This window comes from Vigna unguiculata, chromosome 4 (assembly GCF_037176805.1).
Source record: "Vigna unguiculata cultivar grain cowpea cultivar isolate G323 ecotype 2 chromosome 4, ASM3717680v1, whole genome shotgun sequence".
NCBI lineage: Eukaryota > Viridiplantae > Streptophyta > Magnoliopsida > Fabales > Fabaceae > Vigna > Vigna unguiculata.
Window position 1 is genome coordinate 4,333,322 of NC_140795.1, and position 19,496 is coordinate 4,352,817.

Sequence of the window (19,496 nt, forward strand, 5' to 3'; positions counted from 1 at the left end):
GAAGGTGTAAGTTATATTTTAGTGGCATGAAGGAAAATTTTGATTTTGTTCTGAGATATAAAGTATATTAAATTTATGGAAAATAAAAAAAATTTATTGAATAGAAATTGAAATGTATTATTCCAAACATGATATAATGGAAAAGTTTCTAACTGACATCTCTATTTTACTATTTCTATGGACTCCTAGAAAAAGAAAAACTATATATAGCCTTTTAGTAAATTGGTAATGATGGTGTCATACATCAGTATTCTGGTACACTCTACATTCTTCAGAACATACCAAATTATGTAAAAAAATTTAGATAAGGTTCTGATGATTTTTTTGTACTGTTTCTTTGATGAGTTTTAAAATTATTAATGTTGTTATATTAAAATTTTTAATATATATATATATATATATATATTAAAATATTAAAATTAATATATATTAATGTATTTTAAAGACACAAATATTAATATCTGCTCATAGAATCAAATTTCAAAATTTCCCACCACAAACTTAATCAATTCTGCAAGTAAATGAGTCCATCTCATAATACTTTAACTAATTTAGGTAAAAATTAGACCAAACACATGGTCGTTTTTTAATGTGAAAGTCGTGACCGACTAATACAGAAGCCAAATTAACCATTCATTGACTAATGTAAATATCCTACTAACCATTTATTCTATCATTAGCTTTTATTTTTAGGAACCATTAAATTATAAATATTTTTCAAAGAAAATTTTATTAAAAAATACGTTGGCACATGATGTGTCAATTTTGGCTACAAAAAGTCATGCAAACTGCGTAACACTTTTATAATACCCTTAATCTTAAACCAAAATATTTGAAAATTGAATACATGGAATCATTCAAACTGCAAGGAGGTTTTCCAAGAAGTTATGGTTTTCCCCGAAGGTTTTTTATGAGGTTAGAACTATGAATAAAGATCAAAGCATTAAATGAAAGCTACAATATCACATCTTCACTAGAAGCTAAAGAGGCTTGACGATTCTAAAATTGAAAGATTAAATATGTTTTTGTTCCTCAATTTTTGTAAAAATTGAAATCAGTCCCTCATCGAAACTTTGGTCCGTCTCCAACTTCAAAAATACGTAAATTTAGTCCTTTCAAACAAATTTTGTTAAGTTTATTTCACGTTTTATACGTATTTCATGATAGCATTTGAGATGTTTATACTCTTTGACACATTTTTGCTTCAATATTAACTAAGAAACTATCATGAAACGCATTTGAAACGTCAAATAAACTTAACAAAATATGGTTAAAAGAACTAAATCCACACAATTTTGAAGTTGAAGAACTAAATTAGACCAAAATTTTAAAGAGAGACTAATTTTAATTTTCACTTAAAGTTGAGAAGAAAAAAACATATTTAACCAAAATTGAAAGGCCATGACTAAAGAGGCCCGACAACCCTAAAATTTAAGGCCCAGATTCTAAAGAGGCTCGACCGACCTAAAATTGAAAGCCTGTGTACTAAAATGGTCGATTAGGAAGATATAAATCAGCAAGATGATAAGATGTGAATATGATAATTCACTATTGCTAAAATCAAAGTACAGAAAATGATACTTCACTAATCCTAAAAATAAGGTACTAGTTTTGGTCACAAGAGTTTTACATATTTGCATAGTGTCTATTCTTAACCAATAATTGCACCGTTCAATACAAATTTCCAAGGATTTGCTGTCGAAAAGTCCATCGATGGGGCAATGACTCGGGCTTGCTCTAAGGCAGCTTGAAAACCATTTTGAAAGGACTTTGCTACTTCGGTCTTTAAGGTTACCTCGTAGTCTAGAAGTTCTTTCTTCTCTTCCTCCCAAGTGTTTAAGGCAGAAGCATACTCGTCTTTTGCAATGGTCATAGCCTCCTTTTCAGCTTGGATTTCCACTTCAGCCTTTAGCAGTTTCTCATTAGCTTTAGCGTTAGCATCCTTGAGCTCAATGATTTCAGCCTTCAGACGCTCAAGTTCGCAATCAGTCTCTTTCTTTGACCTTTTGTTGGCTCGAGCTTCCTTTGCTTTCATCTCACTCATGTAGGCTAGAGCAGTGGCCTTATTAAGATAGTTTTGCAAACCAATGCTCAAGTCGACTGCGCTATATTTGCTTAGTTCTATAAGGTCAACATCAAGTAAATTGTGAGCTCGATTGTGGGTCGAATGGGAAAAAGTTGAATCCCAAAAGGACGCTCCTTTACCAAAAGCCTTGCCTTGGTTAGTTGAATCCCACTTATCACCCTTAGCAATGACTGGTGCGTGCTTGCCCAACCAAGAGTGTTCAGTACTTGCCTCTTTATGAGCTTCTTCATCCGAAAGAGAAATCGCATTCTTGCCCTCAAAACATTTCCTTTTCAAGGAAATTTCAAGGGGTGTTTGCTCAGAGCCTGTTGGTTGGTCAACCATCGCCTCTGTATCAGGGGCACCTGTTTCAACGTCATCATCCTCTTTCTCACTCATCTCGTAAAGTAGTTGATACCTCGATCTACGTGAAACTCTCGGCTCTACACAAAAAATACTTTGTCAAAACAACGTTATACTTGTATTTTGACAATGTCAATAGTAACAGGTATCACCTATACAGACTTTTAGATCTACACCTCGGTATTCCAGTTTAAGGAGAATGGTTGTATAAAAGAGAAATCATATCCTCTAACAATTGGCAGTATAGGGCTTCATCCCCATCTAGGTCGACTAGTTCTCCAGGGTGTTGAGCGATAGGATTTGGTGTCCAGTAAAGTGGAAATCCTTCTAATAAAAATAACAATCCAGTAGAAGGTCACACTTTAAAAAAGCACCTCTTGAATTTGTATGAAGAAAGGAAAAGGGATAACAACCCTCGTCTTGAGACTCCCTTTATTGAGGTCCATGAAGCCCTTTTGGTTGGGCGGATCTCAAAAATATAAAAACAAACATGTTTGCAGTAGGTTTGATGTATTGTATCGAGTACGGAATTTGGAAAACTCGTAAATGCCCAAATTGCTTAAAGGATGAATATTACTAAGTTTCTTGACGACTTTGGCTTATGTGTACTTGATGGTGTCAAAGATCAAGTCGGGCTTGGCACATGAATACAAATTTATGTAAGCCATTCTCCTAATAGTTAACCAAATTACAAGTCTAGCAATTTCAAAAAGGAGCTCTAATACAACCTAGAAGAGGGTGAAATGCACGAAGAACACAAAGTAAAACCCAAAAACTCGAATGAAACCCAGAAACTTGAATAAAACCCAGAAACTTAAACAAAACCCAAAAACTCGCGTGAGAACCAAGAATTCAAACAATACCCAGAAACTCAAGTACGAACCCAAAAAACCCAGGTAGAACTAAGAGACTTAAACCTAGAAATGCAAAGAAAGATGATTTAAATATTGTGTTTAGGTTATAAACTCAAATATACGAGAAGTAACCAAAAATTCGATTAAAATAATTTAGTAAAATAAGGTAGAATTGAAGTCACTAGGCCAAGTATGGATGAACTTAAAACGTGTCAAATGAACGTTCGCAAAAAATGATCTGCACAAACATTGCTAAGCTATCAGAGAACGGTGATAGTTTCAGTTCCTCATAGTAATGGGCAATGCAAGAGACAGAAGTTTTGGAGGCGAGAATGCAGTAACCCGGAATGCACCCTTTGAAGGTGTATTTGATAGAATGGACTAAAGTGCTATTAGAAGTTTCTTACAATGTCACCAACTGCCAATTCAAATGTCACGGTTCAAGTTTTTCCAGCTCAAATTAAGAAGTTTTGGTCGTCTTCCCTAACATACAAGGTCTTTATTCTAGGTTCTACTTATACCTTTGATAAACTCGAGCTATGGGGGCTTGTGTGTGGACTGTCGAGTATGTGACATAGGGTGATTGGTGAGAGTTGTTGTGCATGTGTCAATACTATGATCGATATGACCGAGACGGGTAAAAGGATAATTGTTTAATACATGTGGGAGCTATACCAACCCGGATAACTGGATATAGAATAAAGTCGTCAAATGAATTCAGAATATTAGAATATTGTCGTACACATAGAACCTCTTTTGCATAATATGGGGAAAGAAGAGCGTAAAATCAAGAAAGTGCTTATAATTTCGATTAGTTGAACACCAACTCCCTTAAAACAAGGGAGGTGGTTAATATTGTTAGGTTATGTTTCATATGTTATGGTCATAGGTTATTGAGAGATTGTGGTTCTATATGGTTATATGACATTAATCTTACACATATAAGACCTTAGACACCACTTTTACACCAAAACCTTAAGGCAATGTTGTTATAAGTCTTTATTCTTATATAGTGTTTAACTTTGTCTATTTTATCCAATGTGGGACTTCGACTCACACTTGGACTATTCCCAACATCTCCCTTCAAGGGTGAGTCTCTTGTTTTTTTTTTTTTCTTTTTTTTTCATATGGTATATTTCCCTTCAGGTGTATGAGTGACTTCGACTCACACTTACTATTCCCAACATCTCCCTTCAAGGGTGAGTCTCTTGTTTTTTTTTTTTCTTTTTTTTTCATATGGTATATTTCCCTTTAGGTGTATGAGTGACCCCTTTGGTTATGGTTATGCGATCAGTCACTTCGGTGACCCTTTTTGGTTATGGTTATACGGTCAATCACTCCGAACCATCGGCTCTGATACCACTGTTGGGTTATATATTTCTTCATCATATATTTTGGTTATATATGGGTTATATTCATAGGCATCTTATAGTCATGGTTATTGAGAGATTGTGGTTCTATATGGTTATATGACATTAGTCTTACACATATAAGACCTTAGACACCACTTTTACACCAAAACCTAAAGGCAATGTTGTTATGGGTCTTTATTCTTATATAGTGTTTAACTTTGTCTATTTTATCCAATGTGGGACTTTGACTCACACTTGGACTATTCCCAACAAATATCATGGAGTCTATCCAGTCCTTTATAACGAGGATGACACATTAGACTAGAGACAGGTGAATACAACCTTTCAACAACCAAATTAAACAGTGAAGGCTCCTAGCATTAAGCTATTTGCACTTTTTGCTAGAACAATATGTAATGTTTTCCTACAATTACGATAACCATCCACCTCTAGACGTATAAAGCTTTGTCATGTGTTAAAAGCTAGGCCTAAGGTACTATATATTTTAAATGCAAAAAGGGACACGGAATCATCTTTACGAGATGGTACTACACCATGAGATTTTGTGAGGAGACCAATTTACTGTTCTTAAAAACTATAGCTTAAGAGAGAGAACAACCAGCAGAAATGAAAGAGTAAAAGGAAATTTTTAAAACCAGAATACATCTCATATACACTCCTTTTTTAAACCAAAATAAATTACACCCAAAAAAGCAAACATAAATGTTAATCTTCCTGACATCCAACTATACAAAAACAATACTCAGTAAATAAGAGATCGGATATATGTTACCAAAAAGACAAATTTATACATTGCTAAACTTAAACCGATCACATTAATAGTCTGTTTTCTCTATGAATCCAAAAAATTGCATCAACTACTGCACACACACATATCAGCTTAATATGCAAAATCATATGAAAACCCAGAAATGTACAATTGAATAGCCTACAATTTGCAAAGCACCAGCTAAATGGACTGTCAGTCTAGGTCTTCTACGAGTAATCCAGCTCACCATGCAGTACCGAAGAGATGAGAAAAATCTTAGGGTCTATCTAATACCCTTCTCACTTTTTTTTTTTTTTTTTAAATATCAAATTTATAAAATAGTCCACACCAGACTACAATCAATTTCTCATAAAAAAAATCAATAAAGTTAAGAAAATTGTTTATAGAGCAAGTGTTTTAGAAATCCGAAATAAGAAGAAAAAAATCTGCTAACAGATATTTTCTCATCGTCTTTTCCCCCCTTCAAATGCTCTATTCAAGTCCTCAAGGAACATACCTATAAAAAAGAATCACACTCAATTACAAACACTTCTACATGTACTCTGCGGCATACAAGTTTTCAAAAAACAAAAGACAGTTTTCAAAAAAACTAAACAAACAAGGACTTAGTCTGTACACTGTTACACAATCCTGAAGAAAAACTCAAAAAAGAGAGACTTGCTTTAAACCAACACTCATCTCTAACAAATTCCCTAACACATTATAAATAAGTGTAGAGAGAATTTCCAACGGTAACTATAATTACTGATTACTTCTATTATTTATTTTAATTATTATACACAAGTGAAGAAAACAAAAAGATAACTCAGCAGCCAGAACGAAACACAATGTATGTAGAATAGCGAGTTAATGAAATCGAAGCTTACTGCGATAAATGCGCTTCTTGTAAAGGATACGGTAACCGCACTCCCGGCACTGCATATCGTCACCAGGCTTCATCATATTCTCCATGCGACAATCTGAAGCATACACACACTTAAAATCACAATTCATCCTCAAAACCCTAAACACACACTTATATTTGCAGAAAAGGAAAATGAAAAATGCCATTAGGCCAAAGCGAGATAAGATTTGTGAAGAGACTTTTGCAGATATAGCTGACTGGTTCATGCCGAGGACGCATTGGTGATTCCGGCAAACTGTGAAAGAAGAAGGTTGAATAGGCTTTAGGTTTGCTTCGGAGCTGATGCACACGGAAGAAATTGGAAAAGATGAGTCTAAGCTTTCATAGGGAATGATGGTGCTTCATGTTCGTTTCTTGGGGCCCAAATATGGGTTACTTGCCCAATGCAGAGGTTTGAGTTTAGTATCTTACGAGAAAAAAAAAATGACTTTTGAAATTTTGCAATTGGATTATTGACTTGCTAATCTAAAAGTTATTTATCATATTTTGGATTGAATTATTAAAAAAACAAAATAAGGAAAATTATGTGGGTGAATGAAGTAAACTATAGAGGTGAATGAAGAAACTGCCAAAATCAGAAACTCTTATTTTCTTCAAATATGGATTTCAGGTTTAGTGTATAGTTGTTGCAATAAAAAGAGGTTAAATATATGGACTTTAATCTTAGTCAACCGAAGCAATAGAAATTGAGAGAAATAATTTCCATAATAGAATGTTAAATAGTGAAAACGAATGTAACAAATTCGACAAAACAAAAACTGTTGTAACTACGTATGAAAAAAATAAACTTTCGATCTTCTCATACATGGAGTTAAAGATTTTTTGTACTTACCTAAAATTTATATTTTTATTAGTTTTCTACGGTCAGTCTTACAATGTGAACACACACACATACACATGCCAATAAAATAATTTGGTGAATTTCTTTTACAAAATAATAATAAATTTAAAAACATATTATTAAGCTTTCTTTTTTAATTTCAACGCTCTATTTTCGACCTATCTGAGGGATTTTTAAAGTTCAAACATGATGTTTAGTAACAGTACGAGGATACAATTAATATTTATTGTGTATAAAATCATTTAGAAGACTAAAAGTAACATTGTTTTGTACAAAACAAATTAAAAATATTTAGGAGACTAAAAGGTACATTGATCATTTTTATTTTTTTCCGATAAACATTTAAAAACATTATCCAAATTTATCCTAATCCTCAAACTGCAAGGAGGCATACATACAGCAAGCATATATCCAAATTTAGTATGGCCCTGCTTTTCAAAAGCCACTTACAATCCAAAAACACAATCGACCTTAATCTGCAGAAAGCCATCATGCAACATCACATGTATCTTATCATTCTATATTTCACGTGTCTTTTGCTTCTACTAGTAATTTCATTCAGATTAACTTCATACGCTGCACAGAAGGCATATTAACTTATAAATGAATCGGTCATATGATTTAATAGTACTAACAAATACTTCGTTGATATAATCAAGAACGTCCAACAAACATGATCTGCTTTGGATAAATTCCCAAAAACAACCCCAAAAAGCATAAATAAAAAATAGCACCTTAAACAAACTATGATGATGGGTATTAAAACAAACATGTAAACGAGGACATGAGACGACTAACCAAACCAAACACCCAGTTGATCTATTAATGAGCAAAAATAGTAAAAATATATTCACATTTAAAAGTTTTCTTTTCTCGTTTTCTAAAACTATCATCAAAATGCAAACTGCAGAATTCTCAGATCATCGCTGTATTATAAGTAGTTCTTCAATATCACAGACCAAATACAACACATGGTACATATGCAGCACATTTTAATCATGGAAATGCCAATGCCGCAGCAGTTTTCTTCAGCGGGCCTCGTATTGGACAACTGCACAAAAAACACCATCTTAAGTACAGTACATAAAAATCATGCAGCTAAAATGTGCAAAGTTTATATTAGATATGATATTTTTATGCCAAGTCCAAGTAGTTCTTCCAATGGATATGCCCAAACTTGTGTCTAGCCATTAACAAATCATTCTCATGATGCTTCACACTCATAGACACTAGAACTGAGCGAAAAAGGTGAAGAAAAGAAATTTCACTTGGAGTTGGAATATGCTACGAAGTACTTCCAATTCTGAGATAGAATAAAATCATCTTTATAAAATAGTCCACACCACAATATACTATAATCAAACTCTCATAAAATAATCAATTAAGTTTTGAAAATTGTGTACAGAACAAGTGTTTTAGATGCTAATAGATGCGTTCTCAACTTCAAATGCTCTATCCAAGTGCTCAAAGAACAAACTTATAAAAAAGAATAACGCTCAATTACAAACACCTCTATATATGCTCTGCGGCATAAAAGTTTTCAAAAAGCAAAAAACAGATTTCAAAAGACTAGACAAACAAGGCCTTAGTTTGTACACTGTTACACAGGACTGAAGCGAAGAGCTAGAAACAGAGAAACTTGTTTTAAAGCAACACTCATCTCTAACAATTTCACTAAAACGTTATAAATAACCATAAATGAAAGAGAGAATTTCTAACGCCAAAGATGACCACTGATTGGTTCTAGTATTTGAATTAATGAACGTAAGTGAAGAAGACAAAAACATAACTCAGCAACAACGAACGAAATATAATGTATATAGAATAGCACGTTAACGAAATTGAAGCTTACTGCGACGAGTGCGCTTCTTGTAAAGGATACGGTAACCGCACTCGCGGCACTGTATAACGTCACCAGGCTTCAGCGTATTCTCCATGCCACAATCTGAAGCATATACACACACGTAAAATCACTCTTCATTCTCAAAACCCTAAACACACATTTATATTTACGGAAAAGAAAAACAGGAAAACACGACTAGGTCAAAGTGAGAAGAGATTAGGGAATAAACCTCCGCAGATGTAGCTGACCGGCTCAGGTTGAGGATCCATCGGTGATTCCTGCAAACTGTAAAAGAAGAAGGTTCTAGGCTTTAGGTTTCGCTTCGGACCTGATGCACACTGAAAAAATTGAAGTGAGGCGCTGAGTCTAAGCTTTTATAAGAATGATTGGGCTTAATGTTTGTCTTGGGCCCAAAATTGCGGTCAATTGCACACTCTTTTTTTTTTTCTTTTCATCTCCATATATATTTTTGTCAAACTTGAGTTTATTTTAAATAATTATATATTAATGGAATCAGTTTTCAAACTGTGTTTTAAAAATCCAGTGATGGCTCTTTTATAAACAAAAAATTGAAGAAGAGACTAAATTGATATATTTTTCAAATTTTGAGAACCAATATGCATGAATTTTTTTGGCCAAAAAAAAGTATAGAAACAAAAAATCACATTTTCCCTTAATTTTTTTTTTTATAAATTATACTTAGCAGAATTTATGTTTTATTGCATGCATAATTTAAGCCTATAAATTTTTAATTATTAAATTTGGCATGATTAAGATTAATTATAAAATCATGTAATCTTTAATAAACTTTTGATGTTACATACAGAATTGAATAGTTAAAATTGACTTATTTAATTAATACTAATTGCCAAAATTGAATATAATCACATTTCACTACTTGATTAATTTGCAACATGGAAAATTGAACTTTTTCTTCTTATATATTTCGAAATTAAATGAAGAAATAGTAGTTAATTCTAGAATAGTCAATGACGGCCACGCTTTGGTCAACTAACCATTAAATAGAAAATTAAATTCAAAAACCAGTGTACACCAGCTTTCTTTGACTTGGGAAAATTTTCGAATCCACTTGCATATTCGTCTTAAATCTCAACCTAATTAATAGCCAGAAACAATGCCTATTCTGTGAAAATCAAGACAAGAATTTGTCCTATATACCAAATTGTATTTTGATTATAATAATTGCTACGAAACTTGTAATACAAAGCTTCCCTTAAACATACAATCTTTCAGCATATTTTGAAGCATTCTGTTTCGAGTATCAAATTTCTGAAAAATCACGATTATGAAATCTTTTGATACCTCTCCGGGTAGATCCATTTCTTTTCCACATCTTGATGACAATTTACCACAAAATCAAGTTTCTGTTGATAGCTATTCTTTCAACAACAAAGGTAATAACCGGCACTTTCTTTTTCTTCCTTGTTTTTATACTTTGTTCTCATCACATCAATACAGAAGACTAAACCAGTAACAGTAAAGGGAGTTCTTTTGTACCTTCTGCAGGTAAAGAGAATGACATGAAGAACACAGGAAAAAACAGCAGTTTTACATATAGGATTCATGACCATGGTAATTCAAAGTTGAGAATCACAAACATCAGAAAAAAGTGATCAATTCTACTGAACATTAGATTAACTCACTATGCGTTTTATGCATGCATGACTGCAGTGAAAATGGGTCCTAATCTGTCTGAGATTCTGAAGGGGAAGTTGAGTTTGGGGGCAAGGATTATACAAGAAGGAGGAAGAGGGAACATCTTCAAGAATGTTTTTGGGATGCAAGAAAAAGAGCAATTGTTGAAGGCCTCTCAGTGTTATGTATATACCACAGCTGGTCCTATTGCAGGAGTTCTCTTCATCTCAACCGAAAAGGTTGCATTTTGCAGTGAAAGGCCAATAACCTTCAGTTCTGTGACAGGAGAGTTAGCCAGAGCACCATACAAGGTAGTCTTTCATACGAAAGAACCTAACTTTAAACTCAAATTAGTTAGTTATATGCAAGGTTTTAAAAAGGACAGTGATGCAATTTCTGTCACAACATCAAGTTTTTGAGGATGGCTATTTATTTATACAAAATTTTGTGTAACATCAAGGACTAACTAAATTGTAACTGCAACTGCAATTTGGAATCTTGTGTATATGTTTTTCACCTACTGCATTCTTCTGAATTCTGATGTGAATGTGCTTTTTATCATGTATGCAGGTTTTGATTCCAATAGGTAGAATAAAAGAGGTCAATGTAAGCCAGAATGTGAATAATGTAGAACAGAAGTACATAGAGATAGTGACAGAGGATGATTCTGAATTTTGGTTTGTGGGATTCTTGCGGTACGAGAAAGCTCTTAAGAATCTCAACAAAGCCATTTCCATGTCCATTTATAACCGAAAGCAGTAAATGTCAAAACTTTCTATATTTTTGTGAAGTACTTAGTTTTACTTTTCTGTTGGGTAGTTAAGCTTCATAATGTGAATGAGACTTCTAGCAATGCGGTGTTCAAGTTTATGCGTGTTGCCTGTTATCTTTTGGGGATGAGTAACAGCTGCTGATGACTAATTTGTATAGGTTAAGGTATAAAAGAAGTATTAATCTTTACATAGGTTTAAGTTAGGTCTCAAAGCACTAAGGTCAAACTATATATTATACTATGTGTATTCATGATTGTTATCGTACGATCGACTTATAAAATGATATTTACGTCTATTTATATATTGAAAATTGATTTTATCTTTAATCAATTTGTGATCTTGAATACAATTTCTCATATCAAAACATATATATATTGTGTATAAGATTATATATTAACAAGTGGTTAGAGATTATACAATAACAAGTAGTCTGATAGCAGTCCGATATAACGAATGGAACAATAAGACCTAACACATAACATATATCTCTCTAAAATAAACTTTAAAATATGATTTTGATACCATGTTTAGAAATCAACTTTAAATGTAATTAATTCCTATAAAATTGGTTTATAAAATATGATTTACACCTAAATTATAAAATAACTTATCTCTAATCAAGATAAATTTAAAGATAAATAAGATGATAAAGGGGTTCTGCATTATTGATTACCAAAATGTGAACTAAAGGAGTGCTTACACTTCCACAATAGCATATTACTTATTATATTCATATAATCATGACTTTCCCAAAAGAACCACCTAGTCTGATTTGACTAGTTTTATTCATTCTGGTTGGAAAATCAAGCCCTCTTGAACTTAACCTTGAAGGATGGAACCTGGTCACTGAGAGACAAATGTTTGTTTCCATCATCACCATTAAACAACCCAAGTTCCCGACACAAAGTCTGGCATTTGCAGACCGAGGGACAGAAAGAAAGGACATAATCTTTGTCAGCCTTCTCAATCTTGAACCAATTAACAACAGTGTCAATCCCTGGATTGCCTTCAACACCACCAGTGCTCAAAAACCACACCCCAGTTAACACCTTGAGGAGCTTCCACACAGGGGGTTTGTCACAGGAGGTGGTTGTGCCATAGGACTTGATGTTGAGATCGGTTGAAGTTAGAATAACACCGGTTTTGGCATTGTAGGGTGTGAAAGTAACTGGGGTGCCATTCAAGACTTCAAGCTTCTCTTGCACCACAAAGAGAGGACACGTATCGTTGCCACTAGTTGAAACAGTGAGGCCACCACCTTTTCCTCTCAGGACCGGGAGAATGTAGTACTTCACACCTGTTCTCAGTTTCTGGCCTGAGGTGTCAACCACTGGTTCAGGTGCTGCTACAGCAACACCAATGAAGAGAATGGAAAATGCTAAGAGTGAAGCCTTCATGTTTCTGTGTGTATTTCATGGATTGGGAAAGAGTAGCTTCTATTTATAGGGCTTGAAAGGGGACATGTCACATGATGAGTTTTGTGTGTTTTGGATCTATCATTCAATTTGCATAAGAATACTATTTTTGAGATGGAATGATTACTTTATGGAGTGGGTTCTAGGTCATAGATAAAATCTTATATTAATGAAATTCCCTTTGATCGAAGTGAGAAGACGGTTCAAGAAAGGTATCAGCGTCAAAGTCTGTGTCTTCGTCGACAACATTATCTTTTGCTAACGTGACAATTGTTTTGCACATGTTTATCGTGGAAGAACTATAACCAGAGTCCAAAACCAAACTAGTTTTAAAAGTGATGCCAATTTGACAAGATGAGTCGGTGATTAATTAAAACTTTATTTTTATCTTTATTTCTATATAACAATTCTCCATCAAAAACGCATTGGTGTCATATCCTGATCTGTGAAGATAGATTCTTCTAGTCGTGAATTCATTTTTTAATTTTATAGTTCTCAATGTTTGATTATAGTCTACACATTTAAAAATTGACAGTTTCAATTCCCTTATTATTTTTTTATCCGAAATTTAAAACTGCAAAGATTCAAATTCCTTAAACAACAAATGTTAAATTACAACTAAACCAATTCTTTTGAATTATTATATGTATACTAGTAGTTTGAATACTTTTTATTTTTAGGCTTAAATACCTTTTTTGTTCTCATTTTCATAGTGTTTGTTGCGGATGGTTATCATTTTGGCAAAATGTTGAAAATGATCCTTATTTTGACCGAATGTTTAAAATGATCCTCATTTTCGTAATTCGTGTTTTATTTGGTCATTTTCTGTAATGTCGTTTAAATCATTAACGGAGCATTGTACATGTGACACGATTTGTATGTACAATACACATAACACACCCTAATACAAACCGTACCACCTGTACAATGCTCCGTTAATGATTTAAACGGCATTACAGAAAATGACCAAATAAAACACGAATTACGAAAATGAGGATCATTTTAAATATTATGTAAAAATAAAGACTATTTTAAACATTTTGTCAAGATGAGGACCATCCGCAACAAACACTACGAAAATAAGGAACAAAAAGGTATTTAAGCCTTATTTTTATCTATATGTTACTTTTAAAGCTTAACTTGTTCTTTAGAGCTGAATTTTTTATGTAGAGCTAGATTTGGTCGATCTAAATTGCATGAATCCGTTTTTAAGCAAGTTAATTTGGTTTGAATCATGACAAAAAAATATGGGTTAATAAAAACTAATAAAAAAAAATTATTTAAAAATTCAATCCAATCTGACTTGCTATTTGTGTCATGTTCAATGTATCAAACAATGCTAATTTAACTATGTTGTATTTTCTATTTTTGATTTCTTATTTTCTGATTGAAAAGCACAGAGACACACATGGAAAAAGCTTTTGCAGCCACTGAATGGAATTTGGAAAGAAGTCACCCACTGAGTGTGTTTACATTTAATGGCCGACATATCATTTTCGTTGACTACCTATTCTTTTCGATTTTTTTATAAGTTTAATAGTTTTTTCTCATGATTTTTTTCTTTAATTTTATTTCACTATTTTCAACTTAATCATATATATATATATATATATATATATATATATATATATATATATCAATAATAAATAATAACAAACAGTTAATTATATACATAACTAACAATTATTGTTACTAAAATATTATGTTAATTTATTTATTTTAAATAAAACTAAATAAAATATTTAAAATAATGTCATAAAATTAAAGAAATTCATAAAGAATATATATTAAACTTTGTTTGCGAGAATTCAAATATTAAAAACTCTTTTCTATTTAAATATTTAGTTTTTTTAGCACATTTTAGTTTATCTAACATATCCAATGTTTGAAGTATCTATATTAACCAAATTAAAAAATATAAATAAAGTCCACATTTTCATATACATGAGTATGTCGGTGAGTTACGGATAATAACTCCCAGTATATTCTTGATAAATATCTTTCTGGTATCTATTTTTAAAGATGTGCAGTATCTATTATGCGAGTATAGCATATTTTTGTTAATATCTACCAGAGTACTCGTAGGAATTTACAACCAAAAAAATTAAAATATTTAATAATATATTTTAATTACAAATTCAAATAAAATGTAATACATAACATTTATAATTTTTCAAACAAAATTCAAATAATTTATTTAAATAATGTTGAATGACAACTTACAAAGAAAGGAAGAATGTATTTCAAAACCATTTGATAGAAATTAACTCATTTAAAATCAACGTGTTAATATTTTTATCATATTTTTTATTTAAATTAGAGTGTAGTGGGTACGGATATCTATGAATACAAATACTATAATACACGTAGTTGTCCCGTTAACATACGGGTATAAAAAATACTTGTACCTATTATCCATGGATATCCATTTACAATTTCTATCTCCTACCCCGTTGCGAGTTTTATCCCTGAGTACCCGCGATTATTGATTTTTTTGACATCCCTTTTCCTTCATATTTTAAAGGTTTAATTACTCTTTTGGTCCCGTTTTTTGTTCTAAAGTGTCAAATTGATCATCCCATTTTTTTAAGTTTCAATTTAGTCTTAAATTTTAAAGAATTGATGCAATTGGGTTCTTTTTGTTAAACTTAGTTTTTATCAAAATTGACAATATGATCATGTTAATTATACCAATAAAGCAAATTATCATTATTAACAACTTCAATTTTGATGAGAAATTCTTGATCCATTTCAATAAATTTAACGAAAATGACCACATTGCATCAATTTTTTTAAAAATTTGAACTAAATTGAAACTTAAAAAAACTGAACACTAATTTGAAACTTTTAAATAAAATCAGCGACCAAAAGAATAATTAAACATATTTTAAAAAAGTGTATGAAGTATTTTGATATAGAAATTCTTTAAGAATATAAAAACAAGAAATGTAATACTATTTTGCCTTAAGGCACTTTCTATATCTACTACATATTAAATTGAAAGAAATTGTTGATGTAACCTCCACTAAAACATTTTCTATTGTTTTTCTTGTAAAATAATGGGAGAGACTACCCAAAAAATAAAAAATCAATATTTAGCCAGAAGGACCACTATAAATAGCATATATATTTTTTGTTTTATTTTTGGTAACTTGGAATTTAAGAATTTGAATATTGAAGACCTTAATGTGTTGATGTATATATTGATTTTTTTTATTTTAAAAAATGAAGAATATAAGTCTCTGGCCATTTGATTTTATTTAAATGATTATGATAAATAAAGCTTCTATGTATAGATAAATGAGATCTATCGTTAGCGTATATATTATTCATTATTTTAATGTCAATTGATTTTAAGTTAAAATTTAACCTTTTAAGATTTTCTACACTGAATGTGCAAAACTATACTAAATTTAAATTGATATTATAACTAATAACACTTTTCATAATCATTGGAAAAAAAATCTGTTTGATTCATGAGTTTTTCTTTTTACAAAATTTGATTTATAAGATTATTACTCCCTTCTGGGATGCCAGCTATCACTGGCTCCACTTTCCAGTATCTACAACAATAAAAATAGATATTTTCAATTCAACTCTTCTTGTCTCAATTAATGTGTTATTATAATAATCTATTTGAAAACAATTATTTATATAAATATTAAATAAAAATTTGCCCTATACATATAGATAATTCTAGCCATGTCACAAATTTGTTGTGTACGAAAAAAGTAAAACAATCCATCTGTACCCACTTCACAGAGAAAATATATATATATATATATATATATATATATATATATATATATATAATGACAGATAAGAAGTTTAGATTCTTAAAAACTTCATAAAATATGACTGATAATATATATGAACAAAAATAAAACTATGGACGCGTGAATCTATCCATTGAACTCAAAGTTCTTAAATGGAAATACAATCACAATAAACTATGTTAGCCAACAATATTCATTGGTCACAAAAATCTTTGACCAAAGATATATGCATGTTTCATATACATCCACGGATAAGGAACATTAACATACAAGTAATAGTGTTATAAATTGATGCTTCTTACTTTCCATTTCTTCCATTCATTACCGAAACACAAACGATGAAGATGAAGCACGTAGCATTTCTCGTCTTCTTTGGCTTGATCTCAGAAGCATTACTTGGAGCTGGTGAAGCTGTTCATGAGGCAGTGATTGATACAAAAGGCAAGAAACTGAGAGCTGATGCAAATTACCATATCATCCCTGCTGTGCCCTTCACCATATGCGGCTTTGTTAGCTGTTTCACTGGTGGAGGCCTTGCACTTGGCAGCGTTGGTGATGAATCATGTCCTCTTGATGTTTTAGTTGAGAAAGCCAATGAAGGTCTACCATTGAGGTTGTTACCTTTCGACACTAAAAAGGGTGTCATTCGTGTCTCCACTGATTTGAACATTTTTTTCTCCGATGCTGATGAAAGATGTCCGCACCATTCCACTGTGTGGAGGCTTGATGACTTTGATGCCTCTGTCGGTCAGACATATGTCACCACTGGTGGTGTTGTCGGAACCCCCCCAAATCAGCACACGATTCTGAACTGGTTCAAGATTCTGAAGTACGAGGATGCTTATAAGCTTGTTTATTGTCCCAGTGTGTGCCCCTCTTGCCACCATCCGTGCAAAGATCTTGGAGTGTTTGTGGATGAGAATAATAGAATGCGTCTGGCACTCAGTGATTTTCCCTTCAAAGTTAAGTTCAATCAAAGCTCTTTCCATTGAAAATTCAGAGTGAATACTTGTGTTCATCATAATGATCCATGAATTAGATTCCTTTCTGAAAAATAAATGAGCACTATAAATTATTATCATCAAAGATATTATTATTTTATAAACTAGATATTTCCCTAATAAATATCAGGAAAATATTTTAAAATATTATATATGAATATACAAATACATAATACAAATTGAAATATGGATGCATCGTATGATCGTAGCATCAAAATTAATAACTATCCACATTATTTGTCTATTTCAGAAACCATTGTGACAAACCTGAAACAAACTGAACAACGATAACATGCATGCGAATCTAATATGAAGAAACCTAATAAGTACTGAATGAACTTGAATGCTATAAAGAAACTAAACACATTTATTGTCTGTGATTTATTTACTGAGCTTAATTTGATTTTGCAAGCTGGAACTTAACTTTGAATGGAACATCGCTCAGAGCCAAACGCCTATTGCCATTCTCGTCCACAAACACACCAACATCCTCGCACAAGTGCTTGGAAGAAAGGCACACACTGGGACAATAAACAATTTTATAAGCACCATCACACTTCTCGATTTTGAACCAGTTACGTATGGTTTTCCTACCAGGGTTCCCCTTAGAGCCACCGGTGGTCACAAACCACTCTCCTTTAGAGCCACCAAAGTGGTTCAATTTCCACACCAGAGAATACTCATCACAACTGGTACGATCAGTGGAGAAGATGATGTTCAAATCAGTGGACTCAAGAACAACACCTTCATTGGTGTCAAGGGGTGAAAATGACAGTGGCAAGCCCAGAGATCTTTGCACAACCACAACATCAAGAGGGCATGACTCACCAATGTTGGCAAGTGAAAGGCCTTCAGCGTTCAAACATTCGAACTTTCCACATCTTGTGAAGGTTCTCATAGCTGGAACAATGAAGTAACTCTCACCAACTTGGAGTTTCTTCCCTGACATGTCAACTACTGCCTCTGCTGGTGCATCAGTTGCTCTGAGTAGTGGAACTTGTAAGCTTAAGGCAAAGAGAAGAACAAAAGCTAGCACTGTGTTCTTCATTATCCAGCTACTTTGTATTTTGGTTACTGAGGGATGGAACATGAGTGTAAATTTATAGATATAGCTTTAATTAGTTAATCGCTAATTACTAGTTACTATATTTGAATCATTAGTATGGTATATATAATATAATCTATATATGTTAGTATTTGAACAACGCAATTGGCCATGTTAAGTGAGTTTGTCGGAACCAATGTTCTTTGTGGCGATGGGTTTTTATTTTGTATCTATTAGGAGCCATTTTTGCATCTCTTTAGGTCATGATTCAACTCTTCATAGAAATAGGTTTTGAAGAATGACGTGTTTTTGTTGATTCTATGGTCTATTCTCTTATTCTATGGGTGGGAGAGTAGTGGAAAGGTGCTCTGAATAGTAAACTTTTGTACGTTTTTCTTCATAATGTACGTTATTTTTGTCTATATACGGAAAAGAATTCAGAATGATGGGGCTCGAACATTTTCAAAACAGAAGCCCAGCTCAGCAAGAAGTTCATAGATATTACGTAAATATAATATTTCACAGATATATATCACACAGATTTAGACACAGCAACAACTTTGATTTCATAACAACTAGTACTATTATTATAATATTCCTAAAAATAATACGTCCAGAAAACATTTTCAAATGTTCTATTATGAATAGTTAACAAAGTTAAGTACAATTCTATAAGCAATCTTCTAGTCTTTAATAATTAAAATTTTAACAATCTTTAATTAATGCATAGCATGAATTTAGAATTTCAATTTAAAGTAGTACCAAAATCAATTATATATATATATATATATATATATATATATATATATATATATATA

At 32.2% G+C, this 19,496-nt stretch overlaps 4 protein-coding genes and 2 pseudogenes across 6 annotated transcripts; 2 read left to right on the top strand and 4 right to left on the bottom strand.

Moving 5' to 3' along the window:
* Positions 1-1,522: 1,522 nt before the first annotated feature.
* Positions 1,523-6,717, bottom strand: LOC114180409 (uncharacterized). 3 transcript variants are annotated; one of them, XM_085672707.1, is made up of 4 exons: positions 6,508-6,714; positions 6,291-6,383; positions 5,588-5,920; positions 1,523-2,508 (listed from the first exon to the last, which is right to left on the bottom strand). In XM_085672707.1, the coding sequence occupies exon 4, from the start codon at positions 2,462-2,464 to the stop codon at positions 1,652-1,654; it is 813 nt and encodes a 270-aa protein (XP_085528833.1). In that variant the 5' UTR covers positions 2,465-2,508; positions 5,588-5,920; positions 6,291-6,383; positions 6,508-6,714; the 3' UTR covers positions 1,523-1,651. The 3 variants fall into 3 exon arrangements, with proteins under 3 accessions (XP_085528833.1, XP_027922528.2, XP_027922529.2); XM_028066727.2 differs by lacking the exon at positions 5,588-5,920 and having other exon boundaries at positions 6,508-6,717; XM_028066728.2 differs by lacking the exons at positions 5,588-5,920; positions 6,291-6,383; positions 6,508-6,714 and adding an exon at positions 2,581-4,454.
* A 1,246-nt stretch (positions 6,718-7,963) lies between these two features.
* Positions 7,964-9,398, bottom strand: NRPB12 (DNA directed RNA polymerase, 7 kDa subunit). Its single transcript, XM_028067803.2, has 3 exons — positions 9,242-9,398; positions 9,022-9,114; positions 7,964-8,220 (listed from the first exon to the last, which is right to left on the bottom strand). Exons 1-3 carry the CDS (start codon positions 9,279-9,281, stop codon positions 8,198-8,200), a joined length of 156 nt encoding a protein of 51 aa, XP_027923604.1. The 5' UTR covers positions 9,282-9,398; the 3' UTR covers positions 7,964-8,197.
* Positions 9,399-10,102: 704 nt separating this feature from the next.
* Positions 10,103-11,521, top strand: LOC114180953 (putative GEM-like protein 8). Its single transcript, XM_028067246.2, has 4 exons — positions 10,103-10,427; positions 10,540-10,605; positions 10,705-10,979; positions 11,239-11,521. Exons 1-4 carry the CDS (start codon positions 10,319-10,321, stop codon positions 11,428-11,430), a joined length of 642 nt encoding a protein of 213 aa, XP_027923047.2. The 5' UTR covers positions 10,103-10,318; the 3' UTR covers positions 11,431-11,521.
* Positions 11,522-12,080: 559 nt separating this feature from the next.
* LOC114180954 (kunitz trypsin inhibitor 5) lies at positions 12,081-12,870 on the bottom strand. Its single transcript, XM_028067247.2, has one exon. The coding sequence runs from the start codon at positions 12,836-12,838 to the stop codon at positions 12,245-12,247; it is 594 nt and encodes a 197-aa protein (XP_027923048.1). The 5' UTR covers positions 12,839-12,870; the 3' UTR covers positions 12,081-12,244.
* A 3,981-nt stretch (positions 12,871-16,851) lies between these two features.
* LOC114182704 (kunitz trypsin inhibitor 5 pseudogene) lies at positions 16,852-17,691 on the top strand (annotated as a pseudogene).
* A 101-nt stretch (positions 17,692-17,792) lies between these two features.
* LOC114180331 (kunitz trypsin inhibitor 5 pseudogene) lies at positions 17,793-18,690 on the bottom strand (annotated as a pseudogene).
* Positions 18,691-19,496: the final 806 nt, after the last annotated feature.

Coding starts and splice junctions, on each gene's coding strand:
- LOC114180409 (XM_028066727.2), bottom strand. CDS start 6,547: ATGCGTCCTCGGCATGAACCAGTCAGCTATATCTGCAAAA. Junction 6,384..6,507: donor AGTCAGCTATATCTGCAAAA/GTCTCTTCACAA, acceptor TGTATGCTTCAG/ATTGTCGCATGGAGAATATG. Junction 2,509..6,290: donor CAAGAAGCGCATTTATCGCA/GTAAGCTTCGAT, acceptor TTTTTTGTGTAG/AGCCGAGAGTTTCACGTAGA.
- NRPB12 (XM_028067803.2), bottom strand. CDS start 9,281: ATGGATCCTCAACCTGAGCCGGTCAGCTACATCTGCGGAG. Junction 9,115..9,241: donor GGTCAGCTACATCTGCGGAG/GTTTATTCCCTA, acceptor TATATGCTTCAG/ATTGTGGCATGGAGAATACG. Junction 8,221..9,021: donor CAAGAAGCGCACTCGTCGCA/GTAAGCTTCAAT, acceptor TTTTTTGTGCAG/TTGTCCAATACGAGGCCCGC.
- LOC114180953 (XM_028067246.2), top strand. CDS start 10,319: ATGAAATCTTTTGATACCTCTCCGGGTAGATCCATTTCTTTTCCACAT. Junction 10,606..10,704: donor ATATAGGATTCATGACCATG/GTAATTCAAAGT, acceptor GCATGACTGCAG/TGAAAATGGGTCCTAATCTG. Junction 10,980..11,238: donor TAGCCAGAGCACCATACAAG/GTAGTCTTTCAT, acceptor TCATGTATGCAG/GTTTTGATTCCAATAGGTAG.
- LOC114180954 (XM_028067247.2), bottom strand. CDS start 12,838: ATGAAGGCTTCACTCTTAGCATTTTCCATTCTCTTCATTGGTGTTGCT.